Raw genomic sequence first — 26,441 nt, 5'->3', positions numbered from 1 at the left:
CATAATCCATAGAAAAATGTCTGGATTTTTCCCCTCCCTTAGATCTGTGTGGAGCCTCTGGATCTTTGTTTTATCCTTACTTGCGCTCACTAGTTATCATTTCCACCTGCATTTCAGCACGTGGATGAGGAAGAAGTACGGGGTAGATGTGCAAAGGGCTACAGCAAAGGCTAAAGGGGGCCATGGCATGATCCAAGGATTTGTTGGACAGTTCTCATTCCCATGGATGCCATGTGCAGCATGGACATGTCTGAGGCATTCTCAAAATTACCAAAAAGGCCCAAAGTGTGGCTGTCAATACAGAAATCCTGCCTAAGGCAGTCCTTGTGACCTTCCTAAAGAGAAGCACAAAGGGATCAGCAAAGATGGACCCTTTATTTCTCAGTTTTCCCACAGTAAAACATGGAATAATAATACCTTAGTCATACTAACTCCATATTGTGAGGATAAATTAACTCTTGCCAGGTTTTCAGGCACTGTAGTAACATGGATTCTAGAAAAAAAAAGAAGCTATATATAGCCACATAACCAATACAGGTAAATACCTCTATAAATAAAACCTGTAAGTACTGCTGCAATACAAATAATAAATAAAAAACCAAAGGAGACTTAGTCATATGCACAGGCAGATTTACAGTTATGGAGGAAGTACTTTTACAAAGAGCACAGTGAAGCATATAAAGTAGGATGGTGGAGAGAAAGGTAATAAATCATTCTACAAATACACTATTCTGAAAAATGGCCATTGTAGGTAAAAGTATGTTCCTAAAGTTCTGGGATGCATTCTTTTCTGGTAAATTGAACATACAGATAACTAGCAGGTATGAATGAGCACCCTCCTACATGTATAAAAGCCACATTTCCTAAAAAATTAATGGATACCTGTGTTGTGTGCTCATCCTAAACAGGGACACAAGTAGTTCTGTGAGCTGTGGAGTTAATGAAGTATTTGTGGACAACAGTTTACTATCTTGCCAAGAATTTATAGCACTATAAATCCTCAGAGTGCATTTTGCTTTGAAAGAAGCCCTCTGTATAGAAAACCCCAGGACACAAGAGTACACGTGCATGGGGAAACTGCCAAATTTCATATGTGGGAAGGGAAGTACAGAGAGGGGCAGGAGGCAGGTGTGATGCTGTTTGTGAGGGACAGGGAGCCAGGGCCTTGCTAAGGTGTAAGAGCTGCACAGAGAAACAGGAGACAGATGCCAGGGAGTTCCAGACACACTGTCTGTGTGTCCTGGTGCTGGCATGGCCCCCCAGCACTTCTGCCTTTCACCACAGATCTTGAAAGGCAGACAAGGGCTCTGACAGTGTTGTTCCCCCTCTCTGCTTGTGCTCCCAATTCTGCCTGATCCAACTGTCTTTCCAACAGCTTCCTGATTTCCCCAAACCAGACCCTGGGATGACTGCTGGGCCACAGTTTTGCTAGTTAGAAGAGAATGAGGAGGCAGCAGTACCTTTCTTTACAGGTGCCTTGTTCCAACACAGCAGATGGGACTTTGTCCTTCAGCAAAGCAATTTCAGATCTTGCTTTCAGTCAGGAAATGGTGGTGAGAATAGGAAAGGGTAAATAGCACATAAACATCATTACAATAAAAGTAAAAATTGAGAGGCTTATATCAAAATCTCTTTATACCAAAGTATGTTGTAGGTACAGGCATACCATTGACTACCCAGTAGCTCTAGGGCATTCTCTCTACACAACAGCACTAGCAATTCTCTGAAGGCAAAGCACACCTATCATGTAGACATAATATGCCAAATGCAAAATTCAGCAAAATTCAGCTTATGACAGCAAAATTCTGCTTTAGCCAACATCATTTGCTCCAGATCATCCAAATGAAGCTCTAAGCTTCATTTCTTGAAGTGGGAGCAAGAGCTGCACTCATGATATCCCTGTTGCACACCTTCATCAGCGTAGCTCTGTCAGTCATGTCCTCACAGATGGGATTGGCACTGAAAGGCTGCAGGGAGTAGTGTAGACCCACCACTGATTCCTGCAGCTCACCCTTGCCAGTGCTTACACATTTCAATCCTTTTTAATCTCACAATATATCCTGTTTCTAATAAACCACATGATAGGTATCTAAACAACCCTTTAGCATTTGTTATGTGTTTATTTACTTATATACTTTTTTCCATGCAGATATGGCTTCCATTAAGTCAAAAACATTTCAAAATCACTTTAAAATTCTGCTGCATAAACAACAGCCCAAAATGAAAGCAATGACTTGCTGCTGCCCAATGAAATTTTTGTAACAACCTTACATTTATTCCTATCTGCCTTTGAAAGTTCTGCATTTAGACAGTGTTTGATGCCCTATTTTTTTCTGCTGAGTTTCATTTAGCGTTTCATTCTTCTTGCTGGATACCACATGACATGACCATATACACATCCTGATCCTCTAAATGCTTTCAAGCACTGTTCAGGCACTTGTAGCGTTGCATTTCATGCCCTTGCCCTGTCCCTCACTTTGCAGGTGCAGAGGAGGAGGCTACACTACACCAATAATCTCAGCTACAGCTGTCAGCTTGCCAGTTTGCAGAGATCTGTTGTCCTCCATCTTACAGACTACACACATTCCTGTTGAAAAAAAACCCCAAACAACTTTACTGAGAGTAACAACACTACAAAAGAACCCAAAAGAGAAGACACAGTAAATGCTTATTAATAAATGTCAGCAGTGAAATTTCCATCCAACACTACAGTGCTTGTAGCTAAGGTGTTACTACATTGATTCATTATAATTCTCCAGGAACAATCAAGAATACTGAGTATGAAGCAAGAATAGATTTTTTTTTTCCCCAGAAAAATAAATTTTGCAAAACAAGTTTAATTTGGGTAGAGGAATGATAATTAACATGCAATCTGGCACTAAGCTTGATGACAGTTTAGGACCAATGGTCAGCTTGAATTTTTTATTTTTGTAATTCAATATTTCTTATTGTTTGTATCCACACTTGATGACTATTCTCAAAAAGATAAAGCTATGACAGTCCTCTTGTTTAGAAACTTGCCATTCCTCAGCTTCTCCCTTCATAAATTACAAACATAATCAGAGATAACTAAATCACAAAATTACAGTTGTTGAAAACTTACTATGTGAAGACATCTCTAAGTAAAAACACTAGACTTTTTCTCTAGGAAACCCCACGTGCTGGTCAACATTGCCATGCTATTCCAACAACAGCAAGCCTCTGCTTGAAATGAAGCTGCTCCTTGCAAGGAAAAGTTGCAATGCCAGGACAAAGTTTGAGAGCATCAGTGCTTGGCTCCAGCAGGCTGCAATCCACCACTGAGCCCAGCATGCTTGGGAGGTGGGACTGGGACCCATCTGCCCTTTTGAAAGGATAAATGGGAATAAATGAATAAATGGAATATTCAACACCACAGCAGGTTAGAAAGTCTTCCTCCAACAACACCCTGAAGAAGTGAAAAGTTTTCAGCCAAATATTCTAACTCACAATGCTCTCCAGCACCTGGGACTGTTGCTTCACTATTTGGTCTAAACACATTAAATTATATTTCAAGCTTCTTCCCTCACTGCTTTGATTATTTTCTTCCAATGGCTTCTGACAGTGATAGTAAAAGATAGTCCTTCACAAAATGATAGACTGTTGTAATATTGAAACTTTCATCTTTCATGTTATTATCATTTATATAGTTATTTTCCAGGATTCTGAGAAATATCTACTAGGATACCATCAAGTATATTTTCAGTAAAGCATAAATAATACCTTCTAAGAAGGAAATTACCCAGCATGAGATACAAAATAGATATTCAAAGTCCAATTCCCCAGACACATACTTCAGTGCAACAGCTAAACAGAACACTGTTTCTCCAGAAAACCTGACAGGATAATTTGGTTTCCAAAGTGGTTGGATGTGCTTTCCATTAGTTAGTGGATGCAGTAGGTGATGGTCATGCCTCATATGTTTAGGAAGGGGCTTCCTGGGTACTAAAAAGCCTCATGCATTCCAACATAACCTTGACTTACAAAAATCTTCACATATAGTTTGCCTGTTCCCTTTATTCATATCAGGTTCTCCTTTCCTGATTATTAGAGATTCATATTCTGAGCCTGTGAAGGGGAATTAAAAAAACAACCCCCAGACTAACACAGCCCCTAAGTGCAGAAAGCAGAAAATAAATCCACATCTACCATGTGATCAATTACACATTACACCCTCTTCTACAAAGTTTTAGAAAGGCTTCGTCATTTCCTTCACCTTTCAACTTCATCAGCATCACCTCCCTCTCCCGACACACAGCATGACTAGAGTAAAACCTTTTGTAAATGCACTGCACAAAACGGTGTGCAGCACACAAACAGCACCCCTTCCCCTTCTGACCTGCTTTTACTAAGTCCAGTTATGTATTATTTTCACTACCAGGAACATAAACATTAAACACGTGTATGCATCTGTTCCTATGCAGCCTGCAGCTCCCTGTGCTGAGCGAGGGCCGGCTCCAGCCCCGCGCTGCGGGGACCCGAAACGCCAGCACAGCCGGAGCTCCTCCGCCCCGCAAACACGTCTCTCCGTAACTTTGGGAGGTTTAAGGGCTGCTTCTGAACCACAGACGCGGTGACAGAAGGTGGGGCAACTGAGGACGAGCCACACGAGCTTCCCAAGTGCCCGGGGCGCACGAAGCCCTTCCCCGGCCGGCCGGCGGGGCGAGCGCCGCGCCCCGATGGATCCGGGATGGATCCGGGATGGAGGGACGAATCTCTCCCGGCCCCTTCACCCCGAGCGCACTGGGATGGAGGGACGGATCTCTCCCGGCTCCCGCACCCCGGGCGCACTGGGATGGAGGGTCAGGTCTCCCTCGCTCCCGCCGGCAGCTCCCCCGGCCCGGAGCCCCTCACACCCCCGCCCAGCCGCCACTCACTCGCGGCAGAGCCCGCAGCGCCTCCCCGCTGCCGCCCGGCCCCCATCCCTCCCTGCCTCCTCCCCTTTAGACCTCCACCCTTCCCTCCATCCCTGCCCGGCCGTACCTGGGTGCTGGAGCCGAGCTCCGGCGGCCGGCGAGCCCTCACAGCCTTGGCCGTGGTCCGCAGGCTGAGGGGCGCGCCCTGAGGGGGCTCCGCGCCCATCGCGCCGGGCAGGGCCGCCGAGACCATCGCGATGGGCGCCGGGCCGGCAGCGAGGGGACGGGCAGGCTGTGCCCGGGGACGGGCAGGGTGTGATCGGGGACGGGCAGGGTGTGCCCGGGGATGGGCAGGGTGTGCCCGGGGCTTGAGGAGCGCCGGGACAGCGCCGGGCTTGGCGCTGCCCACCAGCACCGCCGGCTTCTGCCGGGAGAGGGGGAGAGAGAAGCGGCATCGTCACCGCAAGGGCTGCAGAAGCACTCGGCCTCCCGGCAGCACGGATTTGGGGTTATTTCCTTTTTCTTTTGGTAGGGTTTACAGTTTTCCTCCTGGCAGGGGAAGGGCTGGGTTCCCCCGCGTTGCTCGGGAAATCGCGGGATGCGCTCCGCGCTTCCAAAGTTGGGGGTTTGGGTTGGATGTTTTTCCCCGTGGGTTTTGCCTCGAGCTGATATCCTAGTATAAATGATCGTGGTATAAGTCTAGGTAATACTGCAGCTTCAATTAATAATAAATGGCTTAAAGAACGGTATTTTCAACTTTCTCTTCCTTTGGTCTGAATATTCATTTCACATGCCCACCGCACCCCAGTGCTTGGTGACCTCCTGAGTTCTTCCACCGTGACCGACTTTGGAGTCAGTTTGCTGCTTTCCCTTTAAAGTTTGCTTTTCCTCACAAAATTCCACTATTTTCCCAGTGGTGGGAATGATCATTATGATATTAATGATAATTATGGTTATTATTATCATCATCATCCAAGCTAACTTTTCTCCATTTTAACCTACAGTTCTCTGTTTTTCTTAAGAGTAGTTCTTTTATATTGCTACAGAGTGGCTATTCCATCATCTGTAATAGAAATATTTATTTTGATTATGAGCTTGCTATAGGATCTCTGACAAGATTTGTATTTGAGATTTCTGTAGGTACTATGAAGGTGCATATGTTAAATAATAGTGTGTGCATAAAATGCTCACTTTTGACAAGGAAAAAAAAAACTTTATAAGTTGTTGCACTTTGAGTAATCTTGGGGGCTTTTATTAGTAATGCCATTTAGGCAAGCTAGGTAAATGTGCAAAAAATATGTCAGTTCTAGCCTCTTTTGATACCTTTAATTATTAAACATCTTGTCAACTAGAGTTGACATCAAGGGCACTTAATCCTGCAAACAGTTCTGCCCATGTTTAGCTTCATACACTGACCATGACTTTGGACTCCAATGCAATTACATGTTATGTACAGCCTTTGGGAAAGTGCTGCTCTGCTGTTAAAGCCCATAAGAGTTTTGTTGTCAACTTTGTTTGTTTAAAATAGAATGTGTGTATAGAAGTGTGTGTGTGTGTATAAAGTTATAGACCAGCTTAGTTCGTTCCAGAATTGAGGCTGAAAACCTTACTACTGGGCATAAAGTAGAAGCCTTGTAGCACAAAACTTAAGTGATTTCTAGGAAAATATTTCCCATCTTACCTTTAAACCCATCGTGCACTGTAAGACTGGGAAGGCTTACTGGAAATTTATGTTTGCTCTGGGAACTATAGTTTTTGTGTTTATATGAAATCACAAGCATATGCTTTACCAGAGATATTTGCTTCAGATTTTAATACACAGAAATTACTTTTTTTTGGTCAAAGGTTGGTCTCAGTGATCTTTGAGGTTTTTTTCCAACCTTACTGAATCTGTGGTTCTGTGATTCTGATGGCAGCATTACTCTAGTAATTGAGACATTGTAGAAATTGTTTTGAGCTTTCTTCATTTTTGTCTTTACCTTTCATTCTCCATTATCCTGACAATCATCCCAAGGAAGCATAGGCAATATTCTCCTTGTTCTCTATGCTGTTGTGTGTCATAGAAGTTTTGAAGAGAAAAGAGCTTTTTCTTCAAAACAGAAATATACCTGTCTGACAGTTTAAGAGTGCTCAAGTGAAAGACAAGAAGGTCAGGAATGTGTTTTATGTAGGAGGGAAAAGCTGTTTATGAGAAAATCCTGTAAAACCCTATTTTTGTGGTTTGTTATAGCACAGTTTTCCACTGGTGTTCCTTGCACTGAGTCCATGCCCCATGGTGTGCTGCTGCAGATGCCAAAGAGAATTGGGACAGCCTGTGGGAGAGCTCCCTGACCATCTCCTCTCCTGCTCTACAGAATATTTCCTTGCAAAGCACCTTACCCCTACAATGACATAAAGCTCTCAGACTAAGAGCTCAGCCCTGTGGTTGTATTTTTGCTTCATGCCCTATGAAAAATGCAGGCTCACAGACTGTCTGAAAATGCTGCACTTGGTTACAGTGCTAGAAATCCATTGCATAACTGGAGTTATTCCAGGAGGGAAATCCTAGCTCTGCTGCAGACAACCAGAGGTTTGCTGCTGTCATCAGTAGCACTGGGTGGGGATTCTCTTTTGTGACCCGAGGAACATTTGCTATTCCTGACAGATCACTGTACTGATGAAATGCCTTTTAATGTTTGTCCTCAGACATGAACGTGTGGGTAACTGAATGAAAAACTTCTTACAGAAACACTCAGTATTACTCTGATTTCATATTTTCACTTACATTTCTATAAGTACAATTCTAGTGGTATTAGTACAGCTTTACTTTGTTCTCAGACAGTTCAGCAATAGAAAGCAAATAAAACTTCTTGACTCCAAAAGACAGAGGACCCTTGGTAGGTCAGTGGAAAGAACAAGCAAATTAAGTAGAAGTAGATTATTACTTTCTTGACTAACTTCGATAGCACCTAATTGCTTTTTGTTTTGTTTCAAAGGAGCAAATTAGCAGAGAAATACAAAAGCAAAAATTCTGTAAACAAACAAAAAAAATTCACTACTCAAACTACCATCCATCCCTTACTCACTTGCCCTCCCTACAAGCAGTAACAGTGAGTCAGTTTTGGGTCTTTGCATGTGATGCACATTAACACTTTTCCTAGCAACCTCACAGTTCTGTCTATTCACGTGTATGCAACCAAAAGAGTGAAGGAAATAAAGATTACTGCTTGTTTCAGTCTAAGTTGTGATAAATATGAAATGCTTGTAAAACTGGAAAAAAAATAATTTGAATATAGGTTTTGTAGCTTTTCTAAGTAAATACAGGGGAAACATGTCCTTGGGATAGGCTTGCAAAGACCAATTGGCACACGCCTGTTACTTCCTGAGGGTACAATGTTATACTCAGTTTATTTAAATAACTGAAAATTTTAGAAACTAAATATGGAAGTATATATAGAGGATCAGGTGCTCAAGATTAGCTTCCAAAATAGAGGTACAGAAAACTGTCCATTTAAGGAAAAGCAGCAACAGCATCTCTTCTGTGTCTCTTTTATTAATTTTCTAAAATGTACCTATCAAAACTTTAAAAATAGCCCCTTTAATCAAACTGTGTTAATTAAGAGATGAGCTATTTTTATCTCTTCATGTTTTTTTCTTTGTAACAGCCATTTTTACATTATAACCCTGAGAAGACATTGGTAAAGGAGTGTTGACAAGAAACAAAGATTATGATATGAGAGATTAAAATAATCCTCAACAAAACCTACATCTGCTGTATTCTATTCTGACAGATTAATTAAAAGAATAATATTTGTTTTTAAAGAGAAATAAAATTCTCATTTTGAGAATCAGTCAGCATAACATATTATCAGATACTTTTGGAATAATGAACAATAAGATACTAAGCAAGGTTTGGCCACTGCAGCAGAAAACATGTGCTGGTACAATGGAAGAGCCGAAAGAGAGGAAAAGAAAAGAAAAATAATTTTTGCTTTAAATGCTGGAAAGCAGGTCTCTGCTTCTCACCCACAGCATAATAGCACACACAATACACCAATTTTGAAACAGCGCCTTTTCAATAGCAACATGACTTTCATTTTCACTGCAGGATGCCACAGGCAGTCCAGAGTTTGTAATATGTATGCTGGTCACATGCAAACATGCCACAATGTGCTGGAAATCTGCCACTTGTTTATGATTTCCCATCTTGTACGTGGCACGATCTCAACTATTTAAAGCAGAGTTAATGTTTTTTTCCATATGTATCAAAATAACTCTGGCCTTCCTATTTATTAGTGCATGTAAGCCTTCTCCCTGTCCCCTCCTTTCCAGCTAGGTCTGTGTTGTAAAGGTTTGCAAGTAAGAATGTAGCCTTCCAACAGTTTTAGCCTCAAATTTGATTACTCAAATGCTACTTCTGCTATCACAAACCACAAATCATTCTGTTTAGTGAATAAAGCAATGGAGAGGGCAAAGGGAGAAACTGTTTGCAGGTTGTTCTGTTGTGACCCACACGCTGAGCAGTGGGGCACAGGTATGGGCACACACAGGCTCCAGCCAGGCTCCAGGTGCACAGCACTGCTTCTGGTGCACGGCTTTGTCTCCTTCATTGTCACTCTGCTGCAGTTTACATCACGTCTTCAAACCCTTACTGAGCTGATGTCAACATTACTTCACACATGCATCTCAAATAAGAGCATGGGCATGCTCTGCAAGGGAGGAATTCTCAGCTCCTGGCTGCTGTCTGCCCCAGCAGTGATTTAAAACAGACACACACCTTTCAGCAAACCTTCATGTTTTCCTAGTAAAATATGAGATCTGTTTAAAAAGGACCTAAAATTCACTGTCCATCACGTTTATATTTTAACACCTACACACTGTAGATAGAACCCTCAGTCCATTAATCCTTCCAGAATGATGCTCTGACAAAGCAGTTTGGTTGTGAAAAACTGGAACTGTTTACAGAGCAATATCAGGTTTTTTTTCCTTAGTGGCCCCATGGCTACGAGAAAACATTTGGCATAACCCTGAGAGTTTATTTAGCTTGCAGAACACTGGAGATCCCCTTTCAAACCAAAATGATGTCTTTGTCAATTAATAATATATCATTCCATACTAATCTAATGCCATGCATGCAAACCAGCTGAACAGACCTCTCCAACAATGAGAGCCATGGCCTCTCTTCATTTACCCAATAGTCACAATAAAATTCTCTTAAACAACAGAATATTTAATATTCAGAGAGTGACAACACACAAGCTCACTGTAAACATAGTCACAAGCTATGTCACTTTAGTACATTGTCTAAGGATTTTGGTTCAATCCTATGAATTTCCATGTATTTCTCCTATATTTCCAAATTGCCAGTTATATATGTGGCTGATCCTGCCTGATCTGAGCCTTAAGTCATGAGCTCACCATCCTCATAACTTCACACGCTGAAACAAAGAAATGAGCAGGGCTTCAGCCAAGCACGTGTGTACACACAGGCACCCAGAGGAGTTTGGTCGAGGCTTGTGGAGGCAAAAGGCTCTGTAGCCTGTATTTTATCCCTGGAATCCCATAAAAATGCTTCCTTTTGCATATATGCCTTGGGCACCAGGTTATCAGTGCCCAAAGACATCGAAACAGGTTCTCATACAAACAAAAAATGAAGACTGTGGCATGGGAAGATTTTATGCGCTCTTTCCAAAAATGCCGTACCTTCATGTAAAGGTGTTCAAGACGTGCAACCGAGGAGGAGGAGGAGGAAGAAAAAGAGGGGGAAGAGGAGTAAAAGGAGGAAGAGGAGATGGAGGAGAAGGGTTTTAAAGAAGGTTGGGGCAGCTCCTCCTGCCAGCTGCTCGGTAAAGGACCTGTCAGTTTGATGCAAACGCTCCCCCAGCTTGGGCGGGGGCAGGGGTGGGGAGAAAGGAAGGGAGGGGGAAGAAATTTCTCGACAGAGATATTTTTAATGACCCCCAGGGAGAGGTCACCGCGGCGCAGGCTGACGGGAGGTAGCCGGGGGCAGGCAGCCTTCCTCCTCCTCCTCCTCCTCCCTTCTTCCTCTCTGGCATCTCCTCCCGTCCCCCTGCCCTTTCCTAAAGGAAGCTCCCAAAAGCACGATTAATAAACAAGGAGGCAGCGACTGTGCGACTAGGTACGACTCGAGTGTTAGTTTTTGCAATAAGAAGTAAAGAATTTTAAAAATAGCTGAAGAAAATCTGTGACTCAATGGAAACATCCATTCCATGGCCAGACTGGCAGCCAAAGGAAGATGAGTGTTAAACACGGGCAGGAAGGTTTATGTGTGCTGAAGTACAATCTCAGCATTAATTGCTTGGGGGTTTTTTACGGCTTCTTTTGTCTGTTCGTTTCTTCTTCTTTCTTTTTTCTTTTCCTTTTTTTTTTCTTTTCCCTTTTTCTTTGACAACTTCCTGCCTGCCTGTCATTAGAAGTAAGAATTTATTTCTTTGTCTCTGTCAGATCTTAGTTAATTAGCCATCACTGCAGCAGGCTCAAGGATTTAAATACAAAGTGAAACTCATTCTAATCAAAACTGCAGCAAACTGAGGGTTTTGTTTGACTTCAGCCCGAGTCAGTTATTGTATCACTGATGTACATATTGCATTACCAGCTGAGTGCTTTCAGCATCCCTCTATCAGTGTGAAATATTTAATCGGCACAAGGATCCAATCAGCACAGCAGAGGGGAAGCTAGTGTGTGCATTAATTTACTTCAGCTGAAAAGCAGTAAAGCAGGTCAGGAACATATAACCTCCTCCCTTTCCCCCTCCTCCTTCCCCTCCCAAACAAACATGCAGCACATCAGAAGAGTTTTGTCAGGGCGAGGGGGGAGAGATTGAAAGCCACCCTTTATGAATCCAGATAGGACAGTCAGACAATAAATTAGTCACTCCTGCCAAAGAATGACAAACACTGCCTGAAACAGAAGAGAAGAGCAATGCACAACACTACCACCACCCCCAGACTTGCCCCCCAAAATCCCTTCTCCAATTAATTACATTGTGTAAATGTTTGGTTTTTAATCTTTGACTCTTTTAAAGCTGAATGATTACCCCTTCTGTGTATGACATTGATCAGAAGGAAAGCACATGCCAGGAAACATTGAAACCGTCTTTCTATTAAGGTGCAAGACAGCTTTTGATTTTCTAACCTGCCACATTCTCCAGGAAAGGCTGCCATTAATATTATTGGTATTAAAAATCGGGTTTAGAAGCATTCACAAGCTCTTCTGCACATCAGCAATTTTATACATGGCAGCGCACAACAGCTAAACTTTTCCCACTTCTAATTCTACCCTTGTATTTCTCTTCAAAGACAGTCAAGTTCCTTGTCTCCTTGGTATCATAATGAGAATACCAACATGCCATTTTCTTTCACAAGGGATCATATACAACCTGAATGTTACATGAACAAATTTGTTCAATCCTCCAAGCAAAACCATCGTGCAGAAACGTGACGACAGACGATGATTAAAGTTGCATCAAAAGCACCCCACCCCAGCTTGTCAGTGTGAGTGACCAAGCTCTCATTGTGGCTGCTCTCCAGGACAGGGCAGCAATAAAGAATTCATTAACAGATTTACGTAAAGAGAGAATTTTCCAAGCTGGTAAATACTGAAACAATGGTAACCATGGGCTTAGAAATACATATATTCAGTCAAGTGCAATTAGCCTTTAATTTCTGAACCCATTAAACATCTTGCTGAGTGCAAAAACCAATGCATTTTAAATGGTATTGCTAACTGGCAATCCACTCGTCAAAGCTTGGAATTAGCTGCTTAGTGACGTGCAAACAGCACTTTTTAACTAACACAGAGTAGGGAGGAAGAGGATGCTATTAAATGAGAAAAGTCAGACTGATATCATGGAACATTCTGGTAGTGCCTGTGCATCTTGGAGGAGGAGGGGTAACAAGGGTTGGGGTTTTTTTAATAACCTCACAAATAATCCCTCATCCTTTCTCTCTCTCAAACCATGCCAATGATCAAGGAAATGAGAACAAGGCGCTTGATTCGCAGCTGACTCTTTCTTCTTGTTACATCAGATCAAGAAGGAGCAGTGTAACAGGGAGGGGGGAGCTGATTTCTGCCTAGGAAACAAATCTACAAGCTGGCATTTTGTCTCCTACTCCTAGTAATTAGACCAGTTTTCTGTCAGAAACAGAGCTTTAAAAACTTGCAACTGAGTTACATGTGTGCCCACTCACACACATGCTGCATATGTGCATCCAGAAAATTAAATATTATGTGTGTGGGATAAATTCCTCCCAAAAAAATGGATCCCTATTTTTTTTTTTTTCCTTAATCCCAAGTTAAAAATGTACAATAAACTGCTAATTGTAAGACAGAGCCTGTGCTGAAGCCCCCAGTAATGTCAGCCTTTAGACAGGGGCACTGTGTTCTGCAGCAGGTCTGCAAGGCTCTGATGTGCTTCTTTTAAACCCAACTCACCACAGAGGAAAACTTTGGCTTGATCTCACTACAAATAAAGCAGAAAGCACACAGGCATCCTCTCGGCAGGCCAGAGGAGGGCTCCCTGCTATGTAACACAGCTATGTTCTCCCATAGCCCCAAAGCCAGAGTCCCCCTTTCCATTAGCAGCTCAAAATTTACACTTTTGCTGTTGCCAGCTTCAGTTTCTCATTATTTGCCTCATCCCATGCATTCAGGAGGACTGCATTCATATGGCTTATTTGTTGTAAAAAACAAAACCACCTCTCTACACACAAAAACACCCTGGGTGAAAACCATATAAACACCAATGTACTTCTAATTTAAGTTTTAAGGAAACAAAGGCAGAGTGATTAAAGGCCAGGAATATACAGCCAGCATAGGGAGACTAAGTGCTCTAGAACAAGCTGAATGTTTCCATTGTGTGAAACTCATTCATTATAGCTATAAGATGCAGGGCAGACATTTGCATTTCTAGAGTGGCATCTTGTCATTTTTAGATAAATCATGAGATCCAGATCCTTTCTAAATGGCATCAAGCTCACATTTCTTGATAATTTGCCTCCCTTTGTTTCAGTACTCTACCTCTTTTCTTCTGCTCCCCATGGATGTCATTAAAGTTTGTATTCTATGTGTCTAGAATTCAGGGGCTTCCTATTTTTGCTTAAAAAGGCACTGCTTCCTATGACCAAGCACTGCAAAAAGAGATGCAACTGAATGCAATCAGAAAAATGAACAATAAATTAATTTATTGTATCCAGTTCCAAAGCTGCTGCCTCTTAATTCACATTCCCTGTGCCCCATTCCTCCCACCAGTCCCAATCCAACCCTCACCCCAACCTGATAATTATTTCTTTGATTTCTCCCTCCTTCACCCCAGCTTAAAATCAAATTTGGAAATGCGCATCTTCTTTGGAGTGGCAGGAAGAACCAGCAGTACAATAAACCAAGCCAAATCCTTCTTCTCCCCCTTTTTTCCTAGATAACACAAAATCCTCCTGAAATGAACAAATGTAACTGTGAACAGATACAGACTTCCCAGGGGATCAAACCATCAGCTCCTCAGTACACACAGAAAGAAGATAGAAGTTAAATGGTTGATTTCCCCCAAGGGAAGGCAGGCCTTCAGTGGTGAAGTATTCCCATCAGAAATTCTGGATAAGTTGCAAAGAAAAGAAAAAAGTCCCTGCCTTCTCTCCAGAGCTGGTGTGGACATTTCTGCAGCAATTCTACATACACACGTTTCATCCCAACAGCATGAGCTTTTAGGATGACTCTGATTTTTTTAGTGCAGGCATGTTTGCATGGTGCACATGAAACTGCTCACAGCAACCTTCCAATTTCCCATCACTCCCAAGTACAGTTTTGGTGAAAAAAAACCAAAGCAGGAGGGCAAATAGAGAGCCCAAGTGAGTGTTTACATCCAGGCACCTCCTCATTCCAAATGCAGGCTCTTGTGTCCACCTGGACTGACAAGAGACACAAGGGCAGAAGCAGCCAGAGGAACAGTCACCCCGTGCTCCTGCTCCTGAGCCCAGGGGATCCCACCCTTTTTGGCAAGGGAATGTCAGTATATGAAGGAAGCTGATTTTTCATGGAACCTGAAGTTCAGAGGACAAAGATGAAGGCAACTTTGTGGACAGGTTTGTTGCAAAAGCCATCAGCTGTTAGCACACTTTACTACTGAAAACTCTGTGGCTTGGTGGCACAAAGAGCAGGGTCCTTCTACCCCAGCCTCTGAGTCTGCTCCTGGCTAAGCACACCAGGACTGGGGCTTTCATGATCTACATAAATCTCCTTCCCTCATTCTCCCTGCTTTTCCTCTTTGAGGTATTGTGAAAATGAGCTTGTTAGCATCCATTAAATACTGCTTATTTCTATTTTGAGGACAAGTTAAATCAATTATTTTATCTTAACCCCACAGGATTATGACTGTCAATCAAAGGTAGTGAACTATCACCCTGTCTATCTCAAATATTTTCTCATGTCCTGCAAAGGAAACCTGGTGGAGATGAAGATGAGATTGCACAAGTCCAAGCATTTTCCTGTGTGTGTGTGGGCTTGGCCATGAAAAGAACTATGCAGATGGCAGAAACTTAATTTCATGTATTTTCCTTTCCACATGTTACATAAAAAGCAATCTACAGACCAAAAAATGTATAAAGCCCATGACCAGAGATGGGAGAAACACAACAAGTAAAAAAAGGTGCTACAGGTCTGAAGAAGAAACATCTTCAAAGAAGCTAGAAAGGATGGTAAAACAGACATACAGAGACAAATTTCTCTCAACAGCATTCTTGACATTCTGCTGTCAATGGAGTGAAAATAGTTGAAGTAGAAAACCTCTGAAAGATTCTCGTCCTGCATCATAAAATAACTGTTTATTACAAATTATGGAATGACAGTCATGATGAGTTTTGCAGGTGTTTGCAGAAGTAAAGGATGCAGAAGAATGAGTTGACAATGGACTTCCATCTCAAGACTTCCTACTTTCTCATACAATATATAGAGGATGACAATCTCAATAATTCTTTTTCTTCCTTCCTAGGATATCTGAGCATCTGTACACCATTCAAAGAAATCCCTATGATCCAGTGAAACTCCTCCAGAGGTAGGAACTCTGAGTATACATGTGGAAGGAAGCTGCAGGAGCTAAAACTGAACTCACAGAAACACTCACATGATGTACCAAGTCAAAGCTGGAAACTGAACCTCCACATCACAAGCACAAAACTTTATTTATTGAGAGAGCACCTTCACTCCTCATTTAATTTTTCCCTCAGTTGCACCACTTCATTTGTCACGTGGAGTATCAAAAAACATAACTGTGAGTGATCACATTGCTCTCTTTATCCAGCCTGAGGGCTGACTGTGCAGGCAGGCTGGCTGCCACAGCACTCAGGCAGCAACAGCACTGCTGGGGTTTTCTGCCTTTCAAGCAGGAGTGTTCAAAGAGGTAGGTTATCAAATAATGTCTTACCAAAAATATAAGGTAATGTTCAAAACCTGGCTGAATGAATACAGCCTGATCAAGCATCACCTCCTACAGAAGAGGGAAAAACTGAAAATTGGGAAGCCCAAGCCCTCTGTCTTTGCTCAGACCACTATTCAGTACATTACTTTTTTTTTACTGAGGGCATATTATGGCCTAGCTCTTCTAGGGACATGGGTGGTTTAGAAAGATTTTTAAAAATTAACTTCTTCTCCCTAGTCCTTCCCCCCATGACAAAGAATTCTGTGTAAGAACACACATGTGAAAAATCAAAAGCCAACTTCGACAGTTTGAGAATCCCAAGGAATATCACTTGACTGGATACAGATAATTGATCAGTGGAGGATAATTGATAAGAGGAGGATATAGCATGTAATTGATAAGGATAATAAGATAATAATAATTGATAACAATAATAATTGGCAATAATAAGATAATAATAATTGATGAGATAATTGATAAGAGGAGGATTACAGCTTGTAATATTTTTCTGTTAATGAGACTTCAGAGAATGCATGAAGAAACTATTTAGAATGACTGAACTGTGCAAATACATTAGCAGATGTAGAAAATACTGTGTAAATTTAAGAAACAAGGGAATTATATGCTTTCACACTAACTTAATGGAAATGCAAATGATAAGACAATGCTTAAAGAGAAAGAAAGGTATACAGCAGTGTTGGGAAAGAATATTAAAGAGACAAAAGAGCTGCTAATGAAGGACTGTGTAGATCCTTGAAACTAACACAGTACACAGCCATTATTGTAGAGGCCAAAGAGAGAGTAACAAGGAATAAATAACACAGATCGTGCCAATGACAGCAAATAAAATGGAATGTAGAAGAGAAAATGAGATGGAACAGACTGGGCTCACTGCAAAACAACAACAGGAGAGGAGCACAATGGCTGAGGAGAAGGCAACGACACACTACATTGCCATTGCCATCACACATCATGATGGAGATGCTTATTTAAAGCATATGTAAAATTGAAATTATCTGCAAAATTTAGTCCCTAGTCTTCAGTTGTGTCTGAGCTAATTTCTAAACTACTCCCATGAAGAGTAATAGGAGAAAGAAAGACATTTGTTTGTTGAGTTTTTTGCTATTGTAGTGGCAAGCACTTGGATACTTTAGCCATGAGAACTCTACAGGGAGCTGCAGAGCGGCACTGATCTGTGTGTATTCTCAGAAAGGATTCAAGGACACAAAAAAGGGTGAAAAGCCGTCAGGAGAAGCTTCAGCAAACTTTTCCCCTAACTTTACATTTCACAATCAGAAGAAACATTTCCATTGAGTGCAAAACAGCACAAGCACTTAAAATACCAACCTCCATCAGTCAACCAGATCCTTTGCCTGGAACATTTATCCCAGACAGGAGCTTTCCTTCTGATAAAAGTCATTTTGCAAAGATGCTGAGTACAAAAAATGACAAAGTGGTCAGAAAGAACTGATGTCCTAACTTTCCAGTTCTGTAGTGCACCCATTTTTTTTTTTTTTACATTCCCATTTGAGTTAACCTTTTCTTCTGCAAGAGTGGAACACCCTTCAGAGCACGAGGCAAGGATTAAGTGGCAGGTTTGTGCAGCAGCCCCCAAGGATTTGAGCTCAAATACAGGACAAGTCAGGAGTAGGAATGAAAAAGAAAGCCCTTGTTCAAGTTCCAAAATCATCTGTTGTGTAACTCCCAATTTGGAATAAGATTGGGCTGCAATTGTGTGAACGGTAATGACACAATTTAAAAAAAGAATGGGACAAATAAGGGGCAACACCAAGTTTGCTCATTCCAGTGGATTTTCCAGCTGAGCAGGAGGTGTTAACAACACCCAATGTGGAAACAGTAGCTCCCTGCACACCTTCTCTGTAGACACTGTGACTACAGCCAACCCTATAGCATTTCACTCCTGCATTTCCCCACTTTTATTTTTTTTTTTCATAAGGGATTGAAGCCTTTAAAAGTAATTGTGAAAAAAAAAAATAATAATGATGGCCTCCTCCAGGAGGTGAGGGAAACAGGTCATGTTTTACAGAACATAGTATGCCAATATGAATTCCCAGTTCTTCCAAGGAAAACCATCTCCTAGTCCCTTAATCCTCCTCCTGTGGTACACCAAGTAACATGACTGCACCAGCATTCAGATAGCTGCGCCATAAACAGCAGCTCTACTAATTAAAGCTAACCTGTTAAAGGAAAAAAACCCTAGCTTTTAATACAGATGGATTTCCCACTTCAGATCCCACCCTTGCTGCAAAAACAAGTGGGCCTAAGTGGTAGAAGGGAGCACTGGGGAGGAAGAGGGAAAGAGCAGGGGAAAACATTACAGGAGAGTTCTGGTGTGGTGTTGGGGTAGCAATGGGCACAGGCTTGGTGATTGCACAACAAACTGTGAGGAAAGTGGGAAACAGAAAAGGGATTAAAGAATAAAGGAAAGAACATGTGCAGGAGCCTATGAGGACTAAGGAAACAAGCATAGAGCCTCTGTGCCTTTCACTGCTAGGCCAGGAAGTTTGGTGACAGTATTTCCAGTAGTAATCAACACTCACTTTTTCCAGTTGTGTGTGGAGCAGCCTGTGTGGAAACGTGTCCATTCCCAGCAGACTGCTGCCAATGAGAATATGCAGACTCAGCAGAGAGGCTAAAGGCTGCATGGACACAATGAATAAATCACCCTCTCAACCCTCAGAAGATTATAGGTCTCTGTCAAGTCATTTAGATCTAAAATCTGACCTGCCTTAAAGCATTTATAGCTTGTCAGGGAATATGTTCTGTATATTCAACAGTCATTTCAAGGAAAATAAATCCCTTTATTACAAAGATTATTATATTTTTATACTTAATAATTATAATAAAAATTTCTTCCTACAAAAATCCTTCATCAAAAGAGCTAATGTGCTAAAACTACATATCTCAGCTAAATAGACATCCCCACATAGGCACATCCACCTAGCAGACACTACTCCCAGACTTTTGCTGACATGATGAATAAGAAATAAATCACAGGAATAGGAGTCATCAAAAAAGCAACTCAATGGAAATTATTAAAAAATAAATCAGTCAAATGCAGAAGGATAGATGAGGCAAGGGAGAAACAGGCCATTGAGAGAAAGGCATTTGAAATGTCATGTTTCTTGACAGCATTCTTTCCAAAACCCAAAAGCAGGCTGGGCTGGAATGCAGTGCTGTGGTATAGGCAGATGCATTCAGTTTTCTTAACGAAAAGATTCAGGAAGAAACAACTACAGCATCAGAGATGCTTTCTTAATGTGAAGGTGGACAAAAAGGCAAGAGACAACGACTGCTGAATTCAGCAGCAGCTGAGTCTATAAATGGGCTAAGCAATCTGTAAATGGAAACTTTTCCAAGCTGGAATGAAAGTAAAGCTCCTAAGTATTTCAGCAGTGAGCATGACTGAACCTCCTGCTCCTCATGTATCATCCATTAACATCTGTCAATGCCATCAGTACCATCCATTAACATCATTGCATTCCGGGGCTGATTAGCATCTCCACTCTACAACATGATAGAAGTTTATTAGTTGATTGGTTATCTGGGGATGGTGCATATGTTCAAACAGGGCACAAATGTTCTCAGCTGAGAGATTTGATTTATTGGTTTTTGATGTGCTCTAAGGCATGTGATCAATTTCCTAAGAGAGTTTGGTGGTTACCATATAGTCTGGGAGCATAACAGGACTTGCAGTGCCACTGTGCATAAGCTGCAGAAAACAGGGCAAGTCCAGTCTGGAGTGACTGGGAGGGGGAGGAAACACAGGCTTTTGGTGCTGACATGTGAGGCTACAGAGCAGGCAGTGCAGTCCTTATGCTGTTCCAAGAGCAACTCTGTGTCTGAGGAGAACAAAACTCAACCCAACTGTTTCAGACTGGCACATGCACATGTCCAGATGAGATGAGCCTTGCTGCTGGCATAAAGGGGAGATGAGGTGCCCACTCTCAGAGCAATATGGATGTTGGGCCAAGGAGATGAAAATAGGCCTTCAGATTTCGAGATTCCATCTTCCAAGGTTTATGCCTCTCTAGTTCCCCATTTGCTGAACTATCACTGGCACACCTCCAGCACAGGGCACTTCTGGGCTACAGAGTCAGGAGCAACTTCTTGTCTTGGGTTGAAATACAACTGTCTGCCAAGGAAGGTGGGAATCTCACTTGGAATGGAGAATAATGACATCCTTCCCTCCAAATTATTATAATTTTGAAATTAAGGGGTTTTCAGGAAAAGATATGGGAAAAGGAGTAACAGTTCTGGAACAGCAGGTGTGGGAAATGCAAGCACAGAGAACTCCCAAGGCCTCAAACACACAAGCTCAAAGATTGAGATGGATACAGTGTGTAACCTAAGGCCTTGGATAAGACTTTAAGGTTTAGAATAGAAAAGTGAAACAGAAACAGACACAAAGTAAGAATAAAGATTTGTAGATTAAGCAGAAATATGTTTTAAGCAAGTAGAAATATGCCTTGTGTAAGTGAAAAATATGTTAAACAAGATAGTCGAAGATTTTCAAGTCTAGCAATAGAACTTGCTATAGAACTGGTAAAAAGTAGAAGATACACCAATAAGTTTCTGTAGAATTATATGATTGGGTAAAAAGAGACACATTGCAGTAGAATCGTGTAAAACGTAGCAATTAACAATTGCTTTATGAAGATGCTAGTGAGCTTTATTAAATTAAATATCCCTACTGAGTGATCAAATTTTGATAATTCTAGCCCAGAAATTAAACAGTGAAATGTTTAGTCATGTAAGTGCACTGTTCTTTACCTTGAAGCATCTGTTTGTTTAAAATTGCAGTCTCGGTGGGGAATTGTCCCAGTTTTAGAACAGCTGGATAAGAGTGGTGAGTAAGCTGCAGGAATTATATTCCTAAATCACAAAATAGGCTCACCTTGCCTTAGCCCAGGCCTTTATGCCTTAGACCTTGAACATCTCCTGATGTTAAGTTAAGACAGAATTCCTGAACAGCTGCTGTTAACATTCCATTTGGCTTCAAACATGTTAAGGATGTTAAGTCTGGATGACACAAGCAGGAAAATTTGTGTATTGATCTCAGGAATAGTCCATTTAAGTAGAGACATCACCCTCCAGTTGTTCAGGAGCCAGACAGACACAGTCAGGATGCTCATAACTTGTCATTTGACAAAATATCCTGCCATCCCTAAAGAGGATGTGCTGTCACCATGCACCTACAGCAACCATCTTCCCCCTACTTACAGGCTGCTGACTAGCCAGCATTCCCCAAAGCAGGCACACATTGCCTCACCTTCCCCCTTGCCAAGACTGCCAGTTAGTTGCTCCTGCTTTTAATTTAAAAACAGCTCCTAATATACGCTCTCCTTGGTACACTGGCAACATGCACAGTCTTTTTGGCACAGCCTTGCACAGAAATCCTCCTGCCTTGGAAAGTTCTGGCTTTCCTTGAGAGACTGCAATGAAATGCAAGAGCAGTTTTGGCTGGGAAGGAGGCTGATACTGTTAGGATTGCCCATGCTGAGCAATGAAGCTTGGATGTGACATTATCCACAAGGACGTTTGCAATCTGTGCAGGAGACAAAGCAAAGTGAGCTGGACAAACTCATTGTCCTGGCAAAGAGCACAAGAACAAGCAAAAGTTGACTCATGGCAGTAGAAATCGGCCCTCATATCATCGTTACTAAACTATAATTAATCATCTCCATTTTTTAAAATCACTCGTGATTCTTTTTAAGGGCTGGCAAAAGGAATGAAAATTTCCTACCATTTCATACAGAAATACTTTTTAATTGTTTCTTAAACCATTTTCATGTTGAAGTAAAAAAGAAAAAAGTTCTCACAATGCCTGGCTTTTTTCAACTGGCCAATAATTGAAAGGACAGGAGCTGATAATATCACTAGTTTATAGGACAGTACAGGAAAAAAAGGTGATTTTTAGGACAATCAGTCTATATTGTGTTATATTAAAATATCAAGAGGCATGTGTCAGCTCAGCCAAAAGCAACCATGAAAAATACATTGTTTATGAAAAAGACAAGCCCTTCAAGGGCATTTACAAACTTTCTATGGCATCAGCAGGAAAAGGGATGTATTTAACCACTGACTGCCACCATGCCTGACTTCCAACAACAGAATGCTACAAGAGTATTTGTATCTTCCTTGGTCTTTTGCTATGTTTCTTCACACATGGGCAAGAACAAATGAGGGCTGCACATCTTCACCAGCACCTTGAGGAATTGCTGTCCCTGAAAAGCAGTTACATTTACCTCGGAGGCTGGCCCAAGCATTCCAAACCTGGTTCCATTTTTCTGTGGACAGGCTCCTCTGAAAAAGCATTTGCAATGACTGCTAGAGGAAGCCTGTGACATCTGCAGGGCAGTTCCACCAGTGCCTCAAGATGTGAATGAATTAAGTTCCAGCCCAAAGCTGCTTAGCCAGGCATGCACAGTAATTCAGGTCTAGCAGAAAATCTGTGCAGGGATACACCAGAATTCCATTGAGCAACCTCTGGTTTCCATCCCACGGGCTGTCATATCCTGCTGGCTGTCACACAATGGTTAGAACATGACTGTCTGCAGAGCTAAATGTTTTAAGGCAACTTTAGGATTATGTGACTACCAGATCACATTGCACCATTCAGAAAACCTAATTCAGGAATACTTGAAGTGTTGAGCATGAAGTTTATAATTTTTTCGTGGAAGCTCTCTAAAACCAAAGTGAAACCTCAATTTAAGTATCTCAAGTAATAGCACCTATTATTTTACTAAGTTCATGGCTTTCAGTCTTGAAAATCCTCATCTTATTTCCAGCTTTAGCTTCCAGCCACTTTTCTCCCAGCTACACAGAATAGCTGCTGGCTAGCTCAGATGTTCCTGTGCTGAAAGACAGAGACAATGATTCTGGTTTTCTCAATACCCACAGCAGGCACTAAGTTTGGGGTAGAATATAAGCCTGGTTTTTGACCTGAATTGCTCAGAAGTTTCACCTGTAGCTGTAACCAGGCTTGCAAGAGCCTCTGACATGGCCAGAATTTTTGATGGGTACCTCGCTGTTCTAGGATTTTGTATTTTAATCAGATTTAGGGAGCCAAAGTGGGCTGAGTGTGCAGGAGCATGTGTCATTCACATGGAGTGCAGTGTGCAATCCAGTCTTTTTGCTTTCCCAGCTCCCAGACATTTGCATTCTGGCAACATCTCACTTTAAGTCCCCAAATACCCCCAGCCCAACAAAGAACAAACACCAGCTTCTCTGAAGCTACAGCAGAGAGAAAATGGCAGCTAAAAAAATGCATAAGGCCAACTTCAAAGTTGCTGAATTTGGTGCTTGGGCTTTGAAAAACCTGTCATTTGGGAGGAAGGGTGGGAGGCTGCTTTTTCCCCCTCCTTTTCATTAAATAGCTTTTCAGAACTTGGGAGAGCTACAGCTCTCATTATGGATTCCTCCTTCTGGAAATAAATACTTGTGTGAGTTGTCACATTAGTCAGTGGATAGATGACAAAAACAAATTACAGCCTGGCACGGAACCATGCATTGTGTGTGTTACAGCAGAGTTTCTGCTGTTACAAAGGTGGTTGAGTCTGCATGTCAGAGGGTGGAGTCTTTTCCAGGAGCAGAAGTCCTATAATGAGAGACTTCCCAAAGAAGAAGCAGAGAATCATGATTGTGTTTCATTCCTTTCCCCTCAAGGAGATATTACACCAACTCCCCATATGGCTCAGTGCTGCAGAGGGAAATCCTACTCCTGCAATGCTTCTTCCAGCTCTCTGAAGTCAAAAACAAGCTAAACAGTCCCACAGCTCACTTCAGCCTTTAAAGAAGCTGGGGATGGGAACCAAAAATTTATTTGCCTTTTCAAGGTCCACAGAATTTGTCCCCACTTTCTCTCTCATTGTACATATTTCAATCAGTTTTGGTGTCAGTTATGATGCCAAAATCAAATTATTTTTCAAAATTAAGAAGATACAAAAAAACATGCCCATAGTCCAACCCTCACTGTGAACAATTAGTTTTTTTACATCTGAGAGATCAACATCCTGGATTATTACCTGACTGGTCCTCTGCAGAAAAGATGAGCCCAACTGCATTCCATGCATGTGTGAAAATATGAGCCAGGGAAGTTATTCAACAAATAAACAAAATTCTGCCGTAACCTGGATAAACAAATATTGTTTTTGAGAACCCAAAGCAGAGGAGACTAAGCTGCACAATCAGATTTTCTGGTGAGGACATTTCAATGAGTAAATGGAGTTACTTCAATTGTTTCTGGAGCAGCTGGAAGATCTGCTGTTCCTGTGACATGCCTTCCCACTGCTGTGCTACCATAACTCTGGAAGTGGAAACTACAGTGTGGGACCTACAACTGTATCATTCCTCACCAGAAGGGATGAGAAAGAAACTCCTAACCTGCCTTCCATGCATTTCTCTAACCTTAGGATACCTTTGCATTGGCCTTGTCTCCAACTTAAGGCTACTTTTACACACCACAGTGTAACTGCTACACACCACCTTCAGTAGGACAGGACCAGTGATGCCATTGTTCAAATATTTCTGAACAGGTCGCAGAATGCAAATGAACAAAATTTAACAAACAATCAAACCCAAAAAATTTTTGCCATTCACATTCAAAATATTAACAAAAGTAATTGTATTGAAATGTTGTATCCCCAGCTAATCACAGAAACAACTTACAAATATGGGACTTTATAAAAGTAATAAATTGTGGGGGTTTGTCTCCTTTAATAGTTGTGTAGGAGTGGTGTGGTCAAACTTCCAGAAATAATCACTAGAAATTCAATTATTTGTACAAATTAAAGTGGAGAATTTATGCAATCACATGATTCCTACAGCTAGGGCTTTAAAAATAAAGCCAAGCTTTGTATGACACACAATATCCCTGGCTAGGGCTGGCCTCCATTTATATGCTATAAATTCAAACTGGGCAATGAAAATAAATTTTCCAGCACCATTTTACCTTATGCTGCTGTTCAAAGCTCACATTTCAATCCTTACTCATTCTTGGGGAGTCAGAAGCTTTTCAAGCTTTTAACATTTGTGTATCCAACCAGGCCAGAACTTCAATCACTGTAAGCAGTGACAAAGCACCAACGTTTCTCTGAGCCATCATCACCACTCCCATGTCTGAAGAACTCTGCACAAGGGCTAAGGACTGGGCATAAATGTGAATATTCAGGTGAACTAAGCACACTGAAGCCAATTCTGCATTTCCTAAGGATCAATACTTAGGATTTTAGAGACTATCTTGGCAATGTTTGTCAGCCTGTGCCAAGGACACCATGGTCTGGATTCACACTGTTGGCATCTGAAATGCCAAAGCCCTGAGTGCTTCTGTGCCTGGGCCCAAGTTTTCTTAATACAAGCAATTAGGTGTTAGTGCTGTTATAAAATATTTATATTATGTGATTAAAAAGACCCATCAGTTTAAGCCACCTCTTTGCCATGAGCTCAGAGTAACACAGAGGTACAGTTATTTACTTGAGGGGGTTTTGCTTGTTTGTTTGAACAAAACTCCAACAATACAAGAAAGTATAGGCAGCAATGACCTTTTGTTTACAGAGATATAATATTGCCAGATTTTATGCTTTACAGGATTTTGCTAACTGCAGCAGAGCTCAAAAATAATACCCAACAGTTTTTAAAATTCCTCTCCAAGAAAACAGTAACATCCACATCTAACATCCATAACAGTGAACTTGGAGACACCAGGTAGGAAAGTATCTGGTTTGTTCCTGTTATTTTATTATTTTATTTTATTTTATTTATAGCCCATTGCTAACAGAAGCACACCCAAACACACGTTTAATAATTGCCCTTAATGGCAGCCATGTAGCTCTTTCTGTCTTAATGATTAGTCTGTAATGAAATATTTGAAAGCACTGAGCTGCCTCACAATACACTTTGCACATAAATGCAAATCAATAAGAAATATGAGCACTGTCATTCAGACAGCTTCAGGTCACCATACAGTCTCCTGCATTTTGTTTTGTTTCATTTTTTTAATAGCAGTTAATGATGACTGCTTACAGCAGACTGGTAATGATTTTCAGGCTCTCTCTTTTCTCCTCACTATATCCATTTCCAAGGCTCTAGACTAAATTAATTGATATTCTTAAGTTATATGAGTATACTGGTGAATTTTA

At 41.5% G+C, this 26,441-nt stretch overlaps 1 protein-coding gene across 11 annotated transcripts in view; it reads right to left on the bottom strand.

Annotated features, from left to right (window-relative positions):
* The window catches only part of PHF21B (PHD finger protein 21B), a 152,531-nt gene that overhangs the window by 58,598 nt on the left and 67,492 nt on the right, over nucleotides 1-26,441 (bottom strand). The window contains exon 1 of one of the 11 annotated variants that reach the window (XM_064421176.1): nucleotides 5,002-5,262. The exons of the other annotated variants lie outside the window; for them this stretch is intronic. Coding sequence (XP_064277246.1) covers nucleotides 5,002-5,127 — 126 coding nt within the window. The 5' untranslated portion in view covers nucleotides 5,128-5,262. Of the gene's footprint in view, nucleotides 1-5,001; nucleotides 5,263-26,441 lie in introns of those variants that run through there. 11 annotated transcript variants of the gene reach the window in all.

The sequence above is a fragment of the Passer domesticus genome, chromosome 5, assembly GCF_036417665.1.
Source record: "Passer domesticus isolate bPasDom1 chromosome 5, bPasDom1.hap1, whole genome shotgun sequence".
Taxonomy (NCBI): domain Eukaryota; kingdom Metazoa; phylum Chordata; class Aves; order Passeriformes; family Passeridae; genus Passer; species Passer domesticus.
Note: the sequence above shows the minus strand (reverse complement) of the source record. Positions and strands in the feature narration are given on the sequence as shown.